Genomic DNA, 23,064 nt, shown 5'->3' with positions numbered 1-23,064 from the left:
CCTGACGATAGCCATAGTGTGGGGAGCGTGCAGCCGTAGGTTTCTAGTCACGTGGTTTCCGAGATGAAAAATTAAAATCATACTGGTATACCCAGGATGGATTCAAATACAGCTTTAACTGCACGTAAGAGCATGCATTGTACATGCGACATTGTACATATGTATGTACATTTGTATGCATATATGCACATATGTGCATACACATACATGTATGAAAATCGTATTCAAATTTGTGCTCTCACGTGAAGGGCCACACCAATCGCATTCATACGCACACCCATACAAGGTAAATAAAAGTCTTATAAACGTCTTTTATTGTACAAGTCCATTGAATTAATACAAAATAACCCCGCATGGTTATTTCGAATTCATGAATCATCCACCTTTATTTTTCGGAACTCGTTTCACACAGCCATTTCCGTTACGCGGAGCCATGAAATTATTGTATTTTCACAAGGGTTCAAAATATGTTCAACTGGGGGTTTTAGCTTATCAAAAAAAAAAGCTAAAGAACAATTCCCAATCGCTCCTATTTCTGTGTGAACGCGTGCAATAATAATTAAAATGTACACAGAACCACTATAAGCGATAAGGTGCGAACGGCTATCACATCTAGGGAATACATACATATGTACATGCATACATACATATGTATGTACATTTGTCATGCATGTATACACATGCGAAAGCAGAACAGGCGACTGTGATAGGGGGCCAACCGAAGAAAAGCATACAACAAATAACAGGGAATCAATAATAGAAATTGCGCAGCAAATATAAAATTATTCCATAGCCTGGCAAAAGCAAAAGCAACAAAAATAAAAAATAAAATAAAATAACCGTTGACACGAACGCATATCACAGACTTACATACATAAATACATTTATATGTACATACATATGTGTGTGTGTGCAAAATATACAGACAACCATTTGTAGATAGTACACTCATGGTACAAATAATATGTACATTAAACCTTTTATTTAAAGCTGAGTCGTAATTTTCGACCCTATGTTTTATGTTTAAGATATATATGTACATACATACATATGTAATTGCTTGTTATGTATGTATGTAGGTTCATAATAGGAACCACAACCACCCAGACTAAATTCCTATCAGATTCGCTCAAGTGGTGGCTGAGTACTTAATTGTTTAAGCATAAGTGTACTCGTACATATTTATGTATGTACGTATGTACGTATGTACCTCATACATATTCGAATTTTGTATTCCATTTTATTTTTATAGTTTTTTATTTGGTTGAGCATTTGCGTACTCGACTGGGATCGACGCAAGGGAGGGAAGACCAACGGATAAAACTTGTAAATATGAACATCCATCTTTCGTGAGTATACAACATACATATGTACGAATTTGTATGTTAGTATTCTATATATGTACATACAACATATGTACACACGCTCTCGCGTGTGGTATCTCTGCCTGTGTTCGTATGTACCTCAAAGAGTCCAATTGCGTAGAAAAAACATCTACCAGACCCAGTCCCCGGCACTGTCCACGTCCCGTGGTGCACACACAGTTTGTGTTTTTCCCCGTCTCGTTTGATACCCTGCAGAAACTTGTAAGAAGTGCATGTTCATCACATTCAATTACATCTCTTTTAGTGCGCTCCATCAACATCTACATACATACAAACATACATATATTCACTGAAAAATTTATTTTACCCGCTATTTACCATTTCTTTGATGGACATTTTTTAGCAGACCTTCATAATCGTGTCAGAGGCTGTATTCGGTTTTACAGGGTATCCTCGTTGTCGCAGCTCCGATTTAATCGCGCTTACTTGTTTTTGTCTTCAGCTTTTAGTTTTTGCTTTTGTTTTGCTTCTTTTTTCCCAGCAACAAAAATGCAAAAACTCTCGCAATCGCGAATCTAAGCGGACGTGCGAGCGAGAGGGAAGCTTTTGCGTCGTGGTTGTGCAATGTATATTAAATAGTGGGGTGAGACATTGCACATATGTACATACATACATGCTGGGTTTTGCATTCAAAATGTACACACATATGTATGTATCTATATAACAATTTTTACATGACAACAGCGTCCTCAAAGGATGTTCGGCTAGAAAATAGAGGATTCTTTCTCGGCCTTGCCTTACCTTATAGATAATATACCTTAGTTTGTGCTCTTTCACTATACAAATACATGCAGACACACTATCTCACACACATTTATCGTTCGCAATTAGCTTAAAGCAGCGCCATAAAAATAAAAGAGTAGCGGTAACAGAAAGCAAAATAAAAACCAAATTCTTTACGCTTTTGATTCGCTTGAAGTTTGAATACATATGTATGTACATACATACCGAAGTAAATATATACATATGTACATACATTCATGCTCTGTTTGTACATAAATATATACATATGTATGTACGTAAGAGGGTGGTCTGAAATCATTTGAAAACAAAAAGTAAGACTGCGGGTCTCAGCATAAACTCAATTTAACAAAGGGGAAAATGTGTACACAGGTACATTTACTTCTGTTCATATGTATGTACATATGTATGTTGTTTGTGCATGTTTGATCGCAGATGTATGTATGTACATATATGTGTGTATGTTGCATGTAGGCATTCATGTACTTAAAACGTAACCAAGCGGTAAACAACAACGAATCCGAATTTAAAACCGCAGCCCATTGCCAACTATGATTCGTGCCGTATCTGTCTGTAAATCCAGTTTTCTTTTGCGACACCGATTATAAAGAAATAGAGAAAAAACTAGAGAAGAAGGCTAGCTTGTGGGGCCGAGGCCTTTCTGATACCTTAGGATCCATCTGTCCCATAGCAACCATGACAAAGTCACCCGCTTGCTTGAATTATCTACTGATACTAAATATGTTTTTGCTGCCCTCAATTTCAATGTCGAGTTTATGATATGTATGTATTTGTGATCCGATCTTGGATTTGAGCTTTCAAATTAGTCGACGTTACAAACATATTGTCTAAACATCAGACCCTCTGAGGGGTTTACAAAACAAACGTTTTGTTGCTAGAGGGAGGTGAGCGACAAAGGTGACAGCAGACACGTTCACCATTTGATAGCCGTCTCTTTTTTTCTTTCTTCGAGCAACCTCTAGAGAAATCTCCAACAATGCTGCCCAGAGCAGAGCCCAACACAAATGCTAGTTTATAGTGCGAATGAGTCATGATCATGTTTTACCCACTTACCTCTGAACTGAACCAGAAACTATCACTCACGCTCTCTCTTTCTCTCTCTCTCTCTCTGTCTTTTACTGGGTGATCACTTAGGCCAAGGGAGTGTTATGCCGCCATCTCATCTCCATTTGCCGTTGATTATTGAAAATTTCCAAATCTCTTTGTTCATTTCTTTGGGGAAGGTGGGTGGTGGGATGGTAGGAGGGTAGGGGTATTGGGATAGGGTTAGGGTATTTTTGATGATCTCCTTGGGGGGACATTTTGACATTGATTGTGTTTTTATCGTTTAGGCAATTGTGTAATGATTTTTCTTAAGTTTTAACTTGACTTTGATGTATTCGGAGCTCTCTTATCGCTTCATATCAGTATATGTACATATATATACTATATATGTATGCATATATATATATTTGTTGTTTGTTATATGTATGTATGAATGTATTTATTATGTGTTATCTGTGGTGTAATAAAACCTTTAAACATTTATCGTTATCATGCTGGGGTTTCGTTTTGTTTTGGTTTCTTGTGTAAGAATCTATAAAATGCTTAAATGTTGCGTATATAAATTTATCCAACTCACAATGACATATCGCACTTATCATACTGTTTGTCCTACCCCTACAGGCACATATCATCTTGTATGTAGAATTAACATAGGAACAATCAGGATAGTGTGTGTTAGGCCACATACATATGTAGAAACGAAAGGAAAGTGTTTTATTGCTTGTCGTGTTGTTTTTTGGCGTTGGCCTGCAGAGGATATTTACTCTTCGGCGCTATAAAGTTTCTCTATCAGTTTATGCACTTGTGTGTATTTGTGGCTAGCTGCACATATGTGTGTATGCATGTGTTTTGAATTGCAGCTGCATGTGTGTATTTGTACATACTCGTATGTATGCATGTACTTGTACTCATTCGCTTAGGCTAGCGATTTCTTACTTTTTCGCTTGGAAATTGTGCTGCAAATCAAAGCCTGAAACATGTGAGAACAAAGAACAGTGGAAGAAGGCTGGAATCTGGAATCTCATGGAAGAGCACATGGTCGCGCGTGTTCTGCCATTGGGATGATATACCAGAGGCGCGGTTATAAAGGGGTTGGATGCTTTGCCAATGAGCTCTGAAAATAAATCGCCAACTAAAAAAGTAAACGGTGATAAAACGTAAATAAAAACACAAATTTTGATTTTTTTTTGTTTAATTATACAAAGCTTTTACTTCTTTTCATAAAAGCCGTGTACAATCGTTTATTTTTTCTTCTATTGTTTTTTGTTTGAATGGATTTGGTTTTAAATGTTCTTTTTGTTTTTCTCAAATGTAGTTGACTTGGATTTAACACAATTCCAATATATTGCTTTACAAATGTTTATCTCAGTGTAGTATTCACAGTTGTTTTTTTCTTCTTCAATATAGTTACAGTACTCTGGATCTTAACTCTTCTGCTTCATAGCAGTGGTCCTCATTCATTCATGGGATATTTTGTGTGTGTTTGGGGTGTTTTCTCTTCTCTTCATTTATTATTTGTTTATAATTTGTATATATACCAGGTTTAAAAATATAGCAAAGTATCACAAAAAATTGCAAATTAAATTGTAAATTAGATCAATGGAGAATTAAAACAAATATATATGCTGCGACGAATCTTTTGGCTTTAAAAATGTGGGATAAAATTAATATTCGAACTCCAAAAGAATAGTTTATTAAATTTTCGTCGTTTCGCTTTCAAATTAAAATGAATTTTTCTCATCTACTTCTTCATCCGGAGGGACTAGACCGCAGCCACTGCCTTGTATCACACGAAGGGGGTGGGGGCTACAAACGATGGTGGCCCGCACATCGGGTATAGAGCACTCTTTGATCTTGGCTGGGCTCCAACTTTTGAAATGGAAATTAATTTGTACTGATTGGTGTTGAAAAAGTTACCGAACCGTAACGTTTGTACCCTCTGCCGCCGAGTGGATCCAAGGTGTGGGGCTTTGGTCGTGGCCTTAAGTTTTGGTCTGTTTTTTGTAGTACATATTATTATTAGGATTTTTTGTTTGTTTTATTTTTCTTCAATGAAATCCTGTTCTCTTCATAAATTGACGTCCAGTAAGTAACACTTAACAAAAAAATGCAAAATTCTGCGCAGGACTTCCAGAGGGGAGTCTTCTGGAAGGGGTTGGGAAGGGTCTGGGTGGTGTCTTGGGGGGGGCATGCCACGAGCACTGCTCGATCGTTCAAATACTCTAAGTAGTGTGTGTGTATATGTATGGGGGGAAGGGTTTTTGTGTGTAACTTGAAGATACAAGCCTTTAAAGCTACCAATATATGACAACTTGCTCAAGTAAACCTAAACAGTGCATGACTTTTTTTGGCTTTCAACATTTTTTAAAACTATCTCTCTCATTCATCATCATCGACTCATCGTAATTTTGCTTCAGGAAGTTTTTGTTTTACACTCAAAACAATATATAACTCAAATTATTAAGGTGCTCATATTATTTGGGCTTGGTATTTCTATTAATTTTGTGGGGGTATTTCTTTCATATTTGTTTTTGGCTTATCACTCGGTTGGCCAATTCATTTGGCAAAAACACTAATAACAAAACTCACGCGCTGCTGCCTGCCTGCCTTCGACATTCTTTCATTTCATTATTTTCTACGCAAAATACATTTAACTTTTTTTGGACTTTTAGGAGGTTCCTAGGAGATATTGGGAAGGGGATTAGCTTAAATAATTTACATACATATTAAGTGTTAACAAGTAATGGTAATGCTAATAATGAAAATAAGGTACTGGGTTCAAGTGTTTCAGTATTGAGCATCAACGAATAGTTTTTACATAAAAGTAGTTTCCTCTCTCCATTTCTCAGCATCTCATTCTTTTATCCCTTTTTGAGGGGGGGATTGCAACTAATATATTTTTCTTGTGTATTGTGTTTCACAATCATTTCGTATCATTTCGGCTGTTTTTTGGGCGCAAGATCAAATATATTTGTTTGGAAATAAATAAAATGTTTGCGCGCTACATATGATTCTTATTCGCATTTTGTTGATTTACAATTTGTTTTTGATTGAAAACTTTTTATTTTGAACATTTTTAGCATTATTCTTCTCGATTTTCCTCTATGTACAATTCAAGAATGTTTAAATTAAGAATTTTTGTTTAAAGCCATTCGCAATTACAATTAAGAATTTACACATGTATGAAGAATAAAAGAGGTGGTGGTGGGGGAGTGGGCTTTCGGCTTAAAACGAAATGGTAATGGAAGAGTCTCTAATAAGGTCAAAAGAATTACAATAAATGGGGGTGGGGTTATAGTTTATATCTTAAAAGGTAGTAGGGGGATTTATAGGCAAGTTTGAATGCATTTTGCGCTGCTGCTGCTGCTGCTCTGCGGCTGCTACTGCTGCTGGTAACTGGCTATGCAACGCTGCTTCTGGTGGTTGCAACGCTGCTCCTGCCGGCTGCTGCGTTGCGTTGAGTTTTTGTCGTTGAGTTTTTGTTTTGTTTGTTGAATTAGTCTTTTTGCGATTTGGTGGGTATACGATTTGTAGTATTATTATTTTGATTATTATTATTATGTGTATCATTTATGTATTATTTATTTATTGTTTTGTTTGTATCATTTTATCATATGCATATCAATCTCTCGAATATACTTCTATTATCGTTTCGTTCTTCTTTAATTCTCATCAACATTTAAGGTACGTTGCACATTTTGTCCGCTTTTTTTAGGGGTGGATAAACATAAACTGTACTTTTATGTTGCGCTTCTAGCGTCCATTTTTTGAGTTTGTTTTGTTTTAGTTTCGAATTACTCATAAATATTATTTATAGTCTTACTTATCAATTAGTTTTCAAGTCTATTTGCGTATCACCTTTAAAACAATGTTCAGTTGTGTGAAGTATCCGTTGTTAGACATATATAATATAAGTTCTTCCATTCCTCCACGATCCAAACATCTCATCTCATATCTATCGTGCATTACATCCCATACTCATATCTTCATTTTCATCAATTTCTCTATTTAGCCAAGCCATCCATCCATCCGTCCGTCCGTTCTTTCGTTCGTTTGTTAGTCCGGGGTTTTCCTTTCGCATTTTGAATATTGGCCTTAATAAAGTTTTGTATATTGAAGTTGACACCTTTTTTCTGCTGTAGTAGTTTTGTTTTTGGGGAAGGTCTATGGGGTTGTTGTAGCGTGGAATTTTGCATCTTTTTTGTTGGTTTGGTTTGGTTTTGTTTTGTTTTGTTTCTTTGTTCTCTTGTCGTTGTTGTAGAAGTTGTTGTTGGTGTGTGAGGACAGTATTTTTGTGTGTTTATTTAATCTTCAGTTTTTCCTTGAAATTCTCTCGTTTTTAGTTGTTGTTTTTTCATTTAGCTTCTCTCAATTTTTACTGCTTTTGTTTAATGATACACACTTTTTGAGATCACAAACATTACTCATTTTTTTGTTTTGCAATTTTTTTCATTTTTTTGGTTTAAAAAAGTTCAAAGTTTCATTGAAATGTTTTCGCTTTTTTTAGGTTTTTAAAGGTTTTTCTTTTTGCATTTTTTATACTTTTGTTTTTGATTTTTTTTTTTGTATTTTTTCTTGTTTTACATCGTTTTTGTTTAATTCTCATTGACGGGTTCTGGGTCCTCCATTTTTATTCCATTTCGTCGGTTTTGTCGCCTCGTATGTGTTCGTTAACGCCTGATCCTACCTCCTGCTTTAGCCACCTGCTAGCACTGCACATTGAGCAGCAGCTTCAGATTGTGCGTGTCAAAGTCATCGAGGAGATTGCGCTTCGAAGACTTTCCTCCCAAATGGAACCTGGGGCTCGACAAATATTCGCCGCCAGTCCGCATCAGGCTCTGCAGTGCCGGACCAGCGCTGCTGGTCAGCTTTTCCTCGGACTTGCACAGCGTCCAGTGCTGCGGCGGCTTTGGCAGCGCCGTTGGTGCCGGAGCGTCGAAGCACTTGCTGCCAGCGAAATGCGTCAATGCGGTGGGTATGAGGGGGTGCTGCTGCTGGGGCGATGCACCGAAGGCGCCAATGGTTGGTGGACTCTTGCGCTGCTTGCGCGCCGATCCGCCATTGATGGCCATTGAGGGGGAGAATCCGCCGCCCAGAATTGTCGCCGGTGACTGACGCACCACCATTCCCATTCCCTGTGGAGACCTGCCGCCGTTGCGCTTGCTTGCGCTACCGTTGTTATTGGCATAGAAGAAGGCTCCTCCGCCGCCGCCGGCGGTCTGCTGTGGCGACTGTCGCTGTTGCGGCTGCTGACGGCTACGCTGGGCGCCGCCCGCCGACTGGGACTGCTGTTGCCGCTGCTGGCGGCTGTTGGGAGTTGTGGTAGTGCTGCTGGTGGTCAGGGCGGACAGGCCAAGGCCGGAACAGGTTGTGGGGGATGCGGCAGCGCTCAGGGATTGCTGATGGAAGTGGCTATTGATATTTGTACTGCTGGCAATACTGTTGGAATGTGCAGTTACCAAGGGTGTTGTGGGTGCGGATGCGGTGGATGTTGGTGATGGGGTTGCGGATGCGGATGGGGACGCAGCAGATCCTGCGGCGCCCTTTTTCAATCGTATGGCCTTGGTGGCCGATGCTGTTGTCATTCTGATGTTGTTCCTAACGCTATTGTGCGAGTATGTCATAGTAATTCCGTCGTTTTATCTTCCTTGAACTGATCTTAGCTTCTCTTCTCTTCTTCTCGTTTCTTTTCTTTATTTGAGAGCTGTACCAAGCGCGTTCTTTCCTCTACTTATATTTCTCTCTTCTCTTTCCTCTTTAAAATTTCTGCTGTTTTGCCTTTTTTTTTGTTTTTGGTTATTTCGCTAAATTAATGCTTAACGTTAAATATCACACGCACTTAAATCAATTTATATTCTTTATAAATCGAAACCAAACTCGGGGAGTGGGGGCCTCTTGCTCTCTTAAACAAATGCCACGTGTTGTAATTGTTGATATTTTCAGCTGCTTCTTTGGGTCTTTGGTTGTTGTTGTTGATTACTCTCTGACTGCTGCTTCTCCCTCTGTCTCTCCACTCTTCTCTCTCGATCTCCAATCGATCTAGGGCGAGCAACGGGCGGCTGGGCACGTAGGCGCTATGCTCCGTCCGGTTTGCGTCTCGTTTTTCTTATGTACAATTCTCTGTTATTTACTTTTATGTAGTTTAACTTTTGTAACGTTATGTATTTTTATCAGTCTGTTGAATTATCTCTGTTATTCTGTGTAAGCTAATTCTTAGCTCTAATTTTGCAAACTCTTTTTACGAAAAATGTATTTCCACCGCTTTTGCGCCTGATGCTGCTGCTGCTGCTGCTGGTTCGGGATTGGTCCTATTATTGGGAAAAATGAAATAAAAGCGAACGAGATTTTAAGCAAACGAAAAAAATATATGTATAGGAGGAATGGAATAATGGGAATCATTTCCCCATTGGAGAAGGCAACCTGTAGGAGGAACTGTCAACATCGTAATCTTTATAAAAATGACTGTGTGTGTGTGCCATTTACGTCAAAAAAAGCTACAAACGTACGTATTTGATAAGTTATGTATATATATTTTCCCCTCCCCAGCCCACAAAATATGTCTGAGGACGTCAAAACCATACGAAAAATACCTGAATTAATGAATCAACACACACACGTACACACATGAGCGCGCTCATGCATACACTCTCACTCGCACTCATACCGATAACCCATACAATTGCGACTTACTTTTTCTGCTGTAGACCTCCTCTTCACACGAATGTGCTGATGCTGCTAGGGCTATCTCGCTTGCTCCACTACGGGTTTCACTGTATAGTATACATATGTATGTATACGTGTGTGTCGCAGCTATCGATTTGCTTGCTCTGCAGGCTGCGGGGTTTTTCTTAGCCACTTTTGCTATACAGATTTCCGTTTTACAAAATGGTTTTGAGTTTTTGTTTTTTGGATTAAAATTTGCCTTGATTTTGTTTGTTTGGTTCACATTAAAATGTTACGGAAATGTTGGTTTTGTTGTGTTGATTTTCTCAGATTTTGATGAGGGGGCTTTTTCGCTGGATGTGTGGGTGTTTGTGTTTTTGTGTATGTATTGTAAAATCACTTTCAAAATGGCGACGGGCTGGCTTCGTATTTATTTATATGTAATTCCGCTTAAAGCTTTCTCTTCACTTACAGACAAAGGCTCAAAAAAATCACACTTTCAACTGATTCGGATTTTTGTTAAACTCTGTTATGTACACCACCGTCTATTACGCAGCGTTCTTTAGTTTTACAATTTTTTTGTGTGCTTGTTTTTTATTTTTGCTCGCAAAGTACCCCGTTTTTCTTTGTGTGTGTGTGCGGTTAGCTACACTCGTTGTACTTTGACGCGTATTAAAATATTAAACGTTACACATATATATTTGATTTATATCACTTAAATTAAACACATTTACAATATATAATTACATATATATATTTTTTAGCAGAAATTTTAATCAATATTTAACTTTATCTTCTTCGATTCTTGGCGCATCGGTACGCTCGTTCAAATTTTCCAACCATGACTATTTTAAATTTTCAAAAATGTTCGTATTTATTGAATCGTGCTTGGTGTGACCGTAGGCAAATTAAACCAGTGTGACCGCCGATTTGTCGATAAAATATACTGTAAATATACCGCAGTCTTAAATAGCATTGAACGATTTTGATGTTCTATTTAATATTTCCAGCTTGCAAGTAATTTTAACACTGAAACAATAATTTAATCGGATTGAAGAATCAATTTTGCTTATTATAAATACTCATTTTTATTGGATTGTATACCTTAGGATCTTCTATGAAACGAATTTTTATTTGAATTTTTCATTCATAGCACCCCCTCAGGAAGCCGTGGGCTTTTTCTTCAGTATGTAAATGTATGTAAATTATTAAGAGAGACATGCATATTAACTAATAATATTGAAAAATGGCATATTCCATAATTAGCAGTTCATTCTTAATTTAAAATAAATAAATCAATACCGTATATTGTCTATAGTCAAATATGAATATATTCTATTTTATATTTAGTTGTTCTCATTAGCTGTTCAAACTCCCTTCGCAAAGGAAAAGAGCTTTCAAAACTCCCTTAACAAAGCAAGGAAGCTTTCATGGAGCGAAGAAAACTAAGGTGTCCGAAACAGGTATGTATTTACGTCATACAAATTCCTTCCAGGTATGCAAAAACTACCCCCTTTTTCATCCTCCGTGAGATGACGTCAAAATATTCCCCTAAAAAATATTTTATAACATAACAACATTTTATAACCAAATATTGAAATTATTAAAAGATATAACGTCAAATTGACACAATTTTTTTTATTTTCCCACTTTAAATCTTTCTTTTTATTACTTTTAATTATATTTATCGATGCGAGGGTTAGCTCAACAAATTATCGGTACTTTTGTGCGATAAGCTGCACAGCTTATATAGCTGTCCCCCTCTTACCCATTTGATATACCTGTACCAGCTAGGAAATACCTGGAAGGGTCTGGAACAATCGCGTTCGCGCCTGATTTGAAATAAATATCCACAACGCAGGCAGGACCATAAAACAACATCTGCATTTTATGATGATTGAAAGTTAATCTGTTTGTTTGTTCTTGAACTATGGAAATTCTTCTCGAGAGGGCAATAAAGAAATAAAAGATCGCACCAATTAGAAATAAAACCACTTTTACTACCATTTATAATTCCTTTACTTTATTCGAACAGAAGCACAAATTCACTGACTGCCACTGATATCTCCAGCTATGTAGATAAAATCACATACATCTATTTTAAATAGTAATACAAAATAGTTGAAGAGTGACATGAAAGAGGGCTATATCATTGTCATCGGGGGCCGAGGCGCTTGATACTATTACAGACCGGGAGTTCCTCTGCAAGTGTGTGAGCAAAAAGAGTCGAGTAGAATTCTTTATACGCGATAAAACCCTCCTGTGTGCTGACTTACGGACATTCAGATCTACACGGTTACATTTAGGCTTCCAGCTATGGCTACAGATCCTCATCCATGTGCTCATCAGACTTGTTTAAATTCACATTGCAAGTATTGTTGTTCTCGAAGAACTCCAAATCATCGTCGTAGTCGTCGAGTTCCTCTCCAGGGACGGGCAATGTCGGGGCCAGCAGGTTCATCGGGTGCGGCGGTGGCGGCAGCTTGGGCACTGGCATGGGCATTTGGAGGGGAGATGGCTGCCATGGGACCAGGGCTGTGCAGGGACGGGGAACCGATTTGATGAGCCACTCGCGAGGTATGACACCAGGTGCCAGGGGGCCCGGAACAGATCCCGGTTTCAGTTCGTCACAGATTACAATTCGGTTGGCATTTCGCAGCTTTTGCTCCAGTTCCATGGCCGCCATCTGATACGCTGGATTCGGGTGATGATGCGTTTTGCCCGTGGAGGTGGAGGGTATATCGTCGGTGGCCAGGCCACCTGTCACGATTGAGGCACAGTTATTGTTGCCCAGACCATTACCATTGCCGACGACGCCCTTCGCGTCGCCCGAAATCTGCAATCCACTGAAGTGCTGTGTGATCCGCTCCTCCGTAATCAGCATTTTCGGTGGGCTGTAAAAAGAAGATTCTCGATCAAATTTGTCGGCGATTGGAGTTATGGACACGGATACGGATACTCACAGCACTGACGCCGACGCCTGTTGCTCGGACTTGCGTTTGTGCTGCGGCCACTTGCTGCACTCAGTCTCAGTGTGAAAATTTGTGTTTGCATTGAAGCCAAAATGCATCACGACTCCTGGTTCCGGGGGATTGAAGGGAAACGATTTCCTCTTAGGCTGCGAGTTCATTTTTCTCGCAGAACGTCTTACTGCATAGCAGGAAAAGTGCTAGGGGGTTTTTGCTGATCATGCACAGGACTCTAACGAGAATTTGTTTACAAAATGTGGTTTTTATATTTATTTATTTTTCGACTTGACCAGTGTGACCGCGAATTTATCAATCAAATATACCGCTCGACCCTCACAAATAAACCTTTTCATTATACTGTATATCCTATAACATTTTAGTCGATTCTGATTTTCTTCTGTGTCCATCTGTGGTTAAAAAATACTCTGAACAACAACAAGCGTTCGATATTATATACTGATTTACAGCAAATGACACTCTGCTATATAAAAGATTTAATTTTTGGTATATTTGTTGGTATTGTTTTGCTCTCAGTTCACGGTCACTCATTTTAGCTCACGATACTTTTCGATGCCTTGGCATCGCAAAAAGTGTGCTAAAAAAACGATATAAAACCAGAGCAGCCCGCAGTTTTCAAATATTCAAGCTCAAAAGCTACAAGTGAAGTGCCACAAGTTAATAATCAATAATAATAGTCAAGTTAATTAATAATTAATTACCAAGTGATCAATAACACAACCTAATAAGCTTATTTTTCATCCTGCAAACAAATTCAAAGAAAAAAAACAACAAATTCGCTCAAAATGCGCTTTACAAGGTAAGCTTAAAATTGGTTTTCTGTTTTCTGACATTATTTCCATTCACTGCCTTACCCACTCGCACTTTCCTTTGCGATGCTTATCGGGGGCTGCTTTTCGAAAATAACATGTTTTTCCACCCAAAACCGAACGCAGGGGCGCAATCTTTACATGGGAACAACATTATTAATGACGCTTGCCGGAGAGCATGCCGTGATGCTCTTTTCCTTTAGCTAAGCGAAGATCGCCCGATCACCAGTTACCAGGTGCCCACGCTCCCCCAATAGCTGTGGCGTATGACTCTGTTGCATCAAAGGCTTATCAGGCCAAGACAGACGATCCGATCCCCTAGAGATCGAATTGACGTCACAGACAGACTGCATCGCGGCCATCGTGCTTCCGAATTTCGTCATTCGCCGGAGAAAAACAACTAGCCGGAAAATAGCTCGGGCAAAAAGTTATGGAATTGCATTTTCCAACATTCTCCGGGGGGTGTGCATTAACTTTTTGCGGCACGTGCAGAGTAGAGTGAAACGGAACGATCGTTTTTATTTCGTGCTCCATCTCTCTCTGGCGAGCTTTGTATCCAAACTTTGTTTTTGTGTGTGTGTTTGCTGTCAGCAACACGTGTGGGAATTTCATACCCATATACGGTGGCACTCAGTCGTCTGGTGCAATCGAATAGTTTAGTTTACATATTTCCGCAGGGAAACAATAAAGAATCTCAAAAGGTGCAACAGGTACAGTGCAAGTGAAAAACAAATCAAAATTGATTTCATATTTGCTGATGAAGGCAACAAAAAATATATTTTTGTACGTCTGGGCAAGTATTTTTCAACTTTGCATGCTGTAACCCCCCAGACATAGAGCTGGGCCTGGAATTGGCTAATTGGTTATAAAAATAAACAATCCACTGATAACGTGATTCACACATGGAAACAAGGGCTGCGCAAACAGTGTCATAAAATCCAAATTATTTTTATTTATTTTTATACACGAGTAAATCATTTATCGGTTTATCGCCTGCGGCTCACGTGCGATACCCGTTTTATCTTGTTTTATGTGTTAAATCGTACGTGAAAATATGCTTAAGTGCGTAGTCACCTCATTGGCTGTGCAAGGGCGCACATGTGCAACAAAAGTATTATTAAGAAGGTGTGTTAAGATAAAATAAAATAATAAAAACAATAGACCCCGAACAGATCAGCTGGTTCAGCCGAGTTGCAACCAGACTAGAGTAGAGGGCAGCTCTGGCAGGTGTGTTGAATAAGATATTCAAATGAGGTCGGGCCTGTAAATATTCGATATTCGTGTCGTTTCTGTCGTTATTTCCGTTTTTTACGTATAAAAAGCTGCGCCTGCCAAAAAGCTCTGCGCCCGCAACTTAAACCTGTTATCTGCCGAATGGGGCGGAGAGCCAGATTACTTGTTTTTACTCTTGTTCGTATTACTCCACGCTCATTTGTGCAGTTGCTGCGACTCGAACTCTGCGGTTCTCCACGCCGTTCGCGTTTCAATTCCCTTATATATTTCCCTAGAATAAAAATATACTTATTACTGTATATATTATCAATTTGTGCAAGTGTGTGCGCGTGTGTGAGCGAATTTGAATACGTTGATAGTGTGATTTCTTCATGTAAACAATTGATTCGAATTGAAACTTCCACGAACAACAAAACCACACGGTGCTGCTAAAAAACCCATGAGTCACCTGACGTGGCCGCCGTGCCTCTCTCTCTCTCTCTGACCGATAATTTCCCCGCCCGAGCGCCCAATCAACGTCGGGGAAGTACCTAAACCGAACGGAGGAGGAGCATTCGACATCGTTACGAAAAGCCAACCATTCACGGATTCATTTACGTTTTGTTGCTCCAGCGCCACGGTCGAGATCTTTTTACCCGCGACGCAATTTCAAAAACAAATAGATAAAATAGATACATGTGTATATGTATATGTGTGTGATTGGTATCATTAAGTAAAATGAGCCATATTTTCGATTTGGACAAGGGCAAGAATGTTCCGTACATGAACGATACCTCCAGTGGATATAGCAGCGGAAATTCGACAACATCCGCAATGTCGCCAGCACATTCCCCCGAAACGGCGCTTCAAACTGATTTTGCAAATCTGATTCTACCACCAGCGAACTCACCTCAGACAATGCAGAGTTCACCATACCAGCTGTTTAATACCGACGACACGAGTTTTGGAAACATTTATATGGATCCGGATCACCAATACTACGCCCAGTCCGTGGACGCAAGAGCACAGAACTTTGGATACCATCGAAGCAATGGTGTGGTGTCCAAAACTGAGCTCGGGCACATGCCCGCTGCCCTGCGCATCGTGGAACAACCTGTGGAAAAGTTTCGCTTCCGATACAAGAGCGAAATGCACGGGACACATGGCTCGCTCAACGGCGCCAACTCGAAGCGCACACCGAAAACGTTTCCCGAGGTGACGCTCTGCAATTACGACGGACCGGCGGTGATACGGTGCAGCTTGTTCCAGACGAACCTCGACAGCCCGCATTCGCATCAGTTGGTGGTGCGCAAGGATGAGCGCGATGTTTGCGACCCGCACGACCTGCATGTGTCCAAAGACCGCGGCTATGTGGCCCAGTTCATCAACATGGGCATCATACACACGGCCAAGAAGTATATTTTCGATGAGCTCTTCAAAAAGAAGCAGGATCGCCTGGTGTTCGAGATGAAGCGTCGCGAGTTGTCCACCAAGGAGGTGCAGAAGCTGCACCAGGAGACAGAGCGCGAGGCCAAGGATATGAATCTGAATCAGGTATGGTAGAGCCCCAAAAGCACAAAGGAAAGACTCGTTCTTCGTTCGATACTTACTTTTCGTCGTACTTTGGTACGTTTCCAGGTGCGTCTCTGCTTTGAGGCCTACAAGATTGAGGACAATGGCAATTGGGTGCCCATTGCCACACCCGTCTTCAGCAATGCGATCAACAATCGCAAGTCGGCGCAAACGGGAGAGCTGCGCATTGTGCGGCTGAGCAAACCCACGGGCTCTGTGGTGGGCAACGATGAACTCATCCTTCTCGTGGAGAAGGTCAGCAAGAAGAACATCAAGGTGCGCTTCTTTGAGGAGGACGATGATGGGGAGACCGTGTGGGAGGCGTATGCCAAGTTCCGTGAATCGGATGTCCACCATCAGTATGCCATCGTGTGCCAGACGCCACCCTACAAGGACAAGGAGGTGGACAGGGAGGTGAATGTCTCCATTGAGCTGATACGACCCTCAGACGATGAGCGCTCCTTCCCGCCCCTGCCGTTCCGGTATAAGCCGCGCGACGCCATCGTCTCGCGAAAACGCCGGCGCACATGTTCGATGGCCACCAACAGCAGTTCGGGCAGCAGTGCCCAAAACTCGCTGGATCTGCCCAAGACCCTGGCTCTGGCCCAGCCGCAGGCAGTGCCACAGGGACAGCAAATGCCCATGGGGGAAGGGTCCTACATTTACCACGAACAGACCATTAGCCAGGAGTTTCCCAAGGACATTTTTATCCAGGACCTGATGCCATCCATGCCATCGAAAGAATTTTACCAGAAGATCGAGACAAGTCCCCAAGTGGTCCAGGAAATGTGCGATATGGTAAATTTGTACAGTCCGGTTGGCACGCTGGTGGAAGATGGCCACGGCCGGGCAGCGGAGCGACCGCCTCCCCCAACGGCAGCACCCAACCGCAATTGGACCCCGCACTTTTTGAGTGCCATCTTCAAGATCTACGAGGGGCATCGACGGGCGCCAAATGACACGTCGCGAAAACAGGTGGAGGAGATGTTCACGGAACACGCCCTGCGGAACGACAACAATGACACGCTGCTGCATGAGGTGATCATCAGCCAGCGCACGGAAGGACAGCTGACGCAGGCCATCCGAACCATCGAGGTGATGAAATACTTTAAGCTGCACGATCTGGCGAACAACGCACTCAATGCGGATGGGGATAGTGCGCTACACGTGGCCTGCCAGCATGATCGCGCCTACTATATCCGTCCACTGCTGAGCCTTGGATGTAGTCCGAATCAGCAGAATCATGCGGGAAATACGCCACTGCATTTGGCTGTGAAGGAGGAGCGAATGTCCTGCATCGATAGCTTCCTAAAGGGTGGCACTGGCAGTGGCAATGGAGCGCCCACCGTTAGGCTCGACCTTTCGCTCAAAAATGACGATGGATTGACGCCACTGCATATGGCCATACGGCAGAATAAGTACGATGTGGCCAAGAAGCTGATCAATCACGATCGCAGCTCCATTAGCATCGCAAACACAAAGGACGGCAACAATGCCCTGCACATGGCGGTGCTCGAGCAGAGCCATGCACTGATTGTGCTCATTGTGGATGCTCAGGACACTAGTCTTTCGGACATACTCATGGCACGCAATGCAGCCGGCTATACGCCGCTGGAGCTGGCTCGCTCGAAGGGCGATGAACAGGTGTTACAGCTGCTGGATAAGGTGTATTCGGAGAAGAACGACCCGGCGGCCATGACCTGGATACCCAACAAAATCAAAGAGGAACTAGACACTTCCTCCGATGAGAGCAGCGAGGCGGCGCTCGAGATCAAAACCGAGGAGATGGACATCAAAACGGAAACTGAAGAAGACAGCTGCGAAAAGGAATTGGACGGCCATGAAGTGGTTGGCAACGAGACGGAAGTGGAGACAAGCACTAATCCCAGATACAATCTGCAGCTTTTGTTAAGCAACAAGCAGCGATTCCAGAAGCTAAAGACTCTGCTAAACGAACCGATTGGCAGCGGACCGGATGCCCAGCAGCCCAAATGGAAGCACTTGGCTCGCATTTCGCATATGGAACGTTTCAGTTTCTTTTGGATGGACGCCGGGGCCATGCTCGATTACATACAGAACAATGCCAAGTGCATGGAGTACAGCACCTTTGCACTGGCCCTCGAGATGATCGATCCGGATGCAGCGGCACTTCTTAATCAGGACTAGAATTGAATGCCTTACAGAGAAAATACATATTAAAATATGTATATTTGATCAATAAATTACCAGTTAAGTTGATATATTCCTAATCTTTACGACTATAAGTGAAAAATATATATTTTGTTTGTATGAGAAAATAAAAAATATATTTCCCTGCAAGTGATGATTTTTACGAGTATATTTTGTGGCGCCATTTCACGTGACTTTTGGCGGGTCTGGGCCTAGATTGATGATATCATTGTTTTAACTAGCACATGTACATTATACGCATACATATCTGAGAATATTATTGCCGAGAAGGGGGATGTACACAGAATTCAATGTATTTTACCCTCATAAACAAGGTGAATCACCCAAGGGGAATTACACACTGTACTGTACACTGCATGGGGTTTTCCCCTGTAGAGCACAGCCAGCACGCAGCCTTATCTCTGGCGACATTCCTGCTGCATGACCCTCCCTAACCCAGCCGCTTTTCTTTCCGCTTCTTGCAGCAACATGGCACAAATTATCGACGGCAAGTTGATCTCCGCTGAGAAACTCACAAAGCTGCGCCAGGAAGTGGCAGAGTTCGTGGGCGCTGGGAATCCCATACCCCATTTGACGGCTGTGATTGTTGGCGAGGATCCCGCCAGCCAGAGGTATGTGAGGCACAAAATGGTGGCCTGCAAGGAGGTGGGCATTTCCAGTGAAACCAAATGGCTGCCCGCCAACACCACCCAAGACGAGCTGCTGCAGCTGATCGGGCAACTGAACGGGGATGACAATGTGTCGGGAGTGCTTGTCCAGCTACCGGTGCCAGAGCACATTGACGAGCGCACCATTTGCAATGCTGTGGCGCCCGAGAAGGATGTTGATGGCTTCAATGAGATCAATATGGGTCGTCTGGCCCTCGACATGGAGGGCTTTGTGCCGGCCACACCGCTGGGCGTAAAGGCACTCCTGGAGCACTCCAACATAGCGACGCACGGCCGAAATGCCGTTGTGGTGGGTCGCTCCAAGAATGTCAGCCTGCCGTTGGCCATTCTCATGCATTCGGATGGCAAGAATGCCACCAAGGCGTTGGATGCCACGGTGACCATCTGTCACAGGTATACGCCGCCCAAGGAGCTGGCGAGGCACTGTCGCCAGGCGGACATCATTGTGGTTGCTGTCGGCAAGCCTGGACTCATCACCAAGGACATGGTTAAGCCGGGCGCCTGTGTCATCGATGTGGGCATCACTGAAATTACGGATGAGAAAACGGGCAAGAGAAAGCTGGTGGGCGACGTCGACTTTGAGGGTGAGTGCGCCCAGACATTCCTCCATGGAAATTGTCTAATCTTTGTACTTTCTTTTCATGCGCAGAGGTTCGCCAAGTTGCTGGACACATTACCCCAGTGCCCGGTGGCGTTGGGCCCATGACCGTCACTATGCTGATGTACAACACCCTCAAGGCGGCCAAGACGCAGGCAGCCAGTCGCCTGGTGTGATGCTCTTTCCCACAACAGGAGTTCTATAGAACTTAGGTTCTGAAATAGTATTTTCTTATTTAAATCGCTAACATTTAATAGATTTATAGACTAACTGACAAGCCGCTAACCTCTCTAACTGGCGACCCTTGGTGCCACATTTGTTTCTACATATAACGCAAAACAAAATATAACCAAGAATTTACAAATATTTGATTTGATGATTACAAGTTTTGGTTGGTGGGCAACACTGGTACTTTAAGTGCTGGTAGTGGAATAATAGAAGCCAGGGCTTCATTGAAACATATGTTCGATTACTTTATCGGACATCTAAATCGAGAATACCTGCGGAATGCAGAAATTTAAAAGTGTGACTGCAAGTTTCCAGGTTTGCCACGCAGTTAATTCCCATTGCACCGACAACAGTATTAATATTCTTATAACTTTTTATTATCACTAATTTATGTATACAATTTACTTGATTTCTGCTGTTTTTGCTTACATTTTACATGAACTACAAAAGGTTGTTCTTAACTGCTAAGGTCCGCTCGGGCATGGTCTATCAGCGTAATGTAGTAATTCCAAGCCTGTCTTCTAAAGGAAGTGAACAAAGAGAGAGAGAGAGAGAATCTAACGATTCTGGATATAAATTGATGTGTGTAAAATGTGCAATTGCTAATTACAAACAGAGTGGGGGCTGGGTCTCAAAGATCTAAATCTACGTACTCGTATCATTGCAGTAAAGATTAAAAAACACAATAGTTATATGGGGGTTAAAACCTTAAATCGGGCTTATATTTGGCCATATATCTAGAAAAGAGGAGTACAAATTTGTATACATTAACAATAAATATTTAGAGACCTTAGAGGTGTTGCTTACTTGTCAAGTGTTTCCCAGAATTTGCTGAGCACCGCACGATCCAGATGCCGTTTGTTTTGGGATAACCGCAGCAGCGTTACCGACCAACGCTCTACATTGGCGTCCAGTTTCAGTTCGCTAAAGCACAAGTGAAAGGCGCAAACTGCAAGGCAAATGATTGACAATGATTAGTTGTTCCCATCTAAGGAGGAGGACATACTCTTTGAGAATATCTCCACGGGATTGCCATCCCAGGGCCAGCCTTTGAACTGCCATTGCGGGCCCATCACAAATACGGCCACCACTCGCTGCCAGTCCTGTTGTGATAGCTTGAGGGGATTATCAATCACGCGATACGACACGGTCTGATTGTTTCGTTTTCGCTAAAAGTCCGACAAAAGTGTTGCACAAATTAGTACAATTAATTATACAGAAGAAGAGATCGTCGCACCTGCAGCAGAACCTCGCTATCACGCGGGCAGCCCTGCAATTTCTTTTCCGCATTGGACATGTAGCGCAGCTCCTGCAGTATATCCTTCACATTGATCATGGTTATAAGGCTTGTGTTGGCCGCAGGTATAATGATGATGGGTGTCCGCGATGGCCGCTTCTGTGGCCCATTGGCGGGCAGCTGCCTCGCCTGTGCTGTGGGCAGCAGTTCCTTTGGCCGATTGATGGCTGCCGCCGCTGCGCCTGCTGGTCCTGCGCCGGGCATGCCCGGTCCGCCCTGTGCCTTGCGCTGCGCCAAAGAGCCCTCCGTCACGGATTTGAGCGACATGCCATGATAGGTACCCAGTGTGTCGATTTTGAAGCCTTCTGTTTCCTCCTTTTGCCTGTTGAAGCGTTCCTGATCGTAACGATTGTATTGGGAGAGCTGCGGCTGTGGCTTGGATATCCTTGCGGGCTCCGGCATCTTGATGGGATTCGGCGCCTGCGGACGATTGCGTCCCTCCTCGCGTGCCTTGATGCCCTGCAGCATGGCGAATATATTTTTGGCAAACACTTTTCCCGTGCTCTGCAGAATGGAGGTGCGTGTTCGCCATTGCCTTTCCCTGCTAATGATATCCTTGGTGGAGTCCACATCGTAGTCGAGAATGGCACGCAGATCTGTGCCCATGGCCTCATCGTTGTCCGTCCGCTTGATGGTGGTCCTTTTGTTGGCCAAACGCTTCGCCTTGATGGCTGCAATCTTCTCCACGGACATGGTCTCCGACAGCGACTTGATGTTGTCCATATTCACGGCAGTCTCCTTTTGACTGACATCCCACCGGGCGGCCAGCTGCTCGCGCACCTTCTGCACTTGCGTCTCCTCGAAGCGCGCCTTCTTGGCCGCCGTCTCTCCGCTGGTGGCCTCGCCATCCGCCGTCCGTTTCACCTGCGTGGGTATCTCCAACGGAGCACTCTTGTCGATGCTGGCACATGTGGGGGTCTCGCCATTGAGGTAGGCCAAGAGTTCCTTACGATCCGGCCGGTTCACAGCGGGTATATCCTCGGCGGCACACTGACGCACATACACCGAGTGCTGGAGCATAACATTTTTCAGCAAATACAGTAGACACTCCAACGTGTAGTATTCACGTGGAGCGCCCTTCTTACCCGACCTGCAATAAAAGGCGAGCAGAAAAATTTGCATTGTTGGCATATTGCACTTTTTGGGTGGAGAATTTACGCAGCGACTTACCCATATTTGAGGTAGTTTGTTTTCACACTCTTGGGCCAGGAGAATTCACCGAATATGATTTGATTTTCCCGTTCGATGATTTCCTTTTTGTTTATGTTGTACTGCCGCAAGAGGCTCAAGGGGTCCGCCATTTTTCCCCTGCTATTTTCTTATCTCCAGCTGCAGGTGAAATCTGTATTCCAAAACTTTGTGGTGCCCGAGGCTTTTGGGGAATCAAACCACATAAAAAATAGTTTATTTACACGTGAAAACTACGTTTTATGACACATTTTTCGCTTATTTTTTTATGGAAGGCAGTCGGACCTCGGATTTTCCCATTAAAAATATACCGACTGACCAGCAGAAATATACCAGAATATACTTTCTTGTTCTAAATATACCGTAATTATACCGAGGAAACCAAACGCACCTTAACCCAAGTAGCCCCTTTCTATTCAAATAGGTTAACACCTTGAGAATGGATTAATGCATTAATGGGT

At 42.5% G+C, this 23,064-nt stretch overlaps 5 protein-coding genes across 10 annotated transcripts; 2 read left to right on the top strand and 3 right to left on the bottom strand.

The window, feature by feature from the left end:
* Positions 1–7,534: 7,534 nt before the first annotated feature.
* LOC117586597 lies at positions 7,535–10,689 on the bottom strand. Its single transcript, XM_034276777.1, has 2 exons — positions 9,882–10,689; positions 7,535–9,499 (listed from the first exon to the last, which is right to left on the bottom strand). The coding sequence occupies exon 2, from the start codon at positions 8,813–8,815 to the stop codon at positions 7,898–7,900; it is 918 nt and encodes a 305-aa protein (XP_034132668.1). The 5' UTR covers positions 8,816–9,499; positions 9,882–10,689; the 3' UTR covers positions 7,535–7,897.
* Positions 10,690–11,855: 1,166 nt separating this feature from the next.
* LOC117586599 lies at positions 11,856–13,123 on the bottom strand. 2 transcript variants are annotated; one of them, XM_034276781.1, is made up of 3 exons: positions 12,818–13,123; positions 12,131–12,748; positions 11,856–12,056 (listed from the first exon to the last, which is right to left on the bottom strand). In XM_034276781.1, the coding sequence occupies exons 1-2, from the start codon at positions 12,982–12,984 to the stop codon at positions 12,175–12,177; spliced, it is 741 nt and encodes a 246-aa protein (XP_034132672.1). In that variant the 5' UTR covers positions 12,985–13,123; the 3' UTR covers positions 11,856–12,056; positions 12,131–12,174. The 2 variants fall into 2 exon arrangements, with proteins under 2 accessions (XP_034132672.1, XP_034132671.1); XM_034276780.1 differs by having other exon boundaries at positions 11,856–12,748.
* A 360-nt stretch (positions 13,124–13,483) lies between these two features.
* On the top strand, positions 13,484–20,256 carry LOC117586595 (bifunctional methylenetetrahydrofolate dehydrogenase/cyclohydrolase, mitochondrial). Of its 5 annotated transcripts, none has more exons than XM_034276774.1 (3): positions 13,484–13,640; positions 19,089–19,876; positions 19,942–20,256. In XM_034276774.1, the coding sequence occupies exons 1-3, from the start codon at positions 13,627–13,629 to the stop codon at positions 20,064–20,066; spliced, it is 927 nt and encodes a 308-aa protein (XP_034132665.1). In that variant the 5' UTR covers positions 13,484–13,626; the 3' UTR covers positions 20,067–20,256. The 5 variants fall into 5 exon arrangements, with proteins under 5 accessions (XP_034132665.1, XP_034132666.1, XP_034132667.1 ...); XM_034276775.1 differs by lacking the exon at positions 13,484–13,640 and adding an exon at positions 14,257–14,360; XM_034276776.1 differs by lacking the exon at positions 13,484–13,640 and adding an exon at positions 14,330–14,351.
* On the top strand, positions 15,201–18,704 carry LOC117586590 (nuclear factor NF-kappa-B p110 subunit). The gene is made up of 2 exons (XM_034276765.1): positions 15,201–16,416; positions 16,501–18,704. Exons 1-2 carry the CDS (start codon positions 15,601–15,603, stop codon positions 18,598–18,600), a joined length of 2,916 nt encoding a protein of 971 aa, XP_034132656.1. The 5' UTR covers positions 15,201–15,600; the 3' UTR covers positions 18,601–18,704.
* Positions 20,257–20,473: 217 nt separating the features above from the next.
* On the bottom strand, positions 20,474–22,907 carry LOC117586594 (parafibromin). Its single transcript, XM_034276771.1, has 5 exons — positions 22,586–22,907; positions 21,356–22,505; positions 21,125–21,287; positions 20,926–21,067; positions 20,474–20,855 (listed from the first exon to the last, which is right to left on the bottom strand). The coding sequence occupies exons 1-5, from the start codon at positions 22,714–22,716 to the stop codon at positions 20,819–20,821; spliced, it is 1,623 nt and encodes a 540-aa protein (XP_034132662.1). The 5' UTR covers positions 22,717–22,907; the 3' UTR covers positions 20,474–20,818.
* Between the last annotated feature and the right edge of the window lie 157 nt (positions 22,908–23,064).

This window comes from Drosophila guanche, unplaced genomic scaffold (genome assembly GCF_900245975.1).
Source record: "Drosophila guanche unplaced genomic scaffold, DGUA_6, whole genome shotgun sequence".
Lineage (NCBI taxonomy): Eukaryota > Metazoa > Arthropoda > Insecta > Diptera > Drosophilidae > Drosophila > Drosophila guanche.
This window is presented reverse-complemented; position numbering and strand designations above follow the sequence as displayed.

What these genes read in the sequence shown, in the direction of transcription:
- LOC117586597 (XM_034276777.1), bottom strand. Translation starts at nt 8,815, where the DNA reads ATGACATACTCGCACAATAGCGTTAGGAACAACATCAGAATGACAACA.
- LOC117586599 (XM_034276780.1), bottom strand. Translation starts at nt 12,984, where the DNA reads ATGAACTCGCAGCCTAAGAGGAAATCGTTTCCCTTCAATCCCCCGGAA. An exon ending in CAGGCGTCGGCGTCAGTGCT is followed by an intron (nt 12,749 to 12,817) that starts GTGAGTATCCGT and finishes TTCTTTTTACAG; the next exon opens with CCCACCGAAAATGCTGATTA.
- LOC117586595 (XM_034276774.1), top strand. An exon ending in GGGCGACGTCGACTTTGAGG is followed by an intron (nt 19,877 to 19,941) that starts GTGAGTGCGCCC and finishes TTTCATGCGCAG; the next exon opens with AGGTTCGCCAAGTTGCTGGA.
- LOC117586590 (XM_034276765.1), top strand. Translation starts at nt 15,601, where the DNA reads ATGAGCCATATTTTCGATTTGGACAAGGGCAAGAATGTTCCGTACATG. An exon ending in AGGATATGAATCTGAATCAG is followed by an intron (nt 16,417 to 16,500) that starts GTATGGTAGAGC and finishes GTACGTTTCCAG; the next exon opens with GTGCGTCTCTGCTTTGAGGC.
- LOC117586594 (XM_034276771.1), bottom strand. Translation starts at nt 22,716, where the DNA reads ATGGCGGACCCCTTGAGCCTCTTGCGGCAGTACAACATAAACAAAAAG. An exon ending in ATAGCGAGGTTCTGCTGCAG is followed by an intron (nt 21,288 to 21,355) that starts GTGCGACGATCT and finishes TCGGACTTTTAG; the next exon opens with CGAAAACGAAACAATCAGAC. An exon ending in TTCTGGGAAACACTTGACAA is followed by an intron (nt 20,856 to 20,925) that starts GTAAGCAACACC and finishes CCTCTTTTCTAG; the next exon opens with ATATATGGCCAAATATAAGC.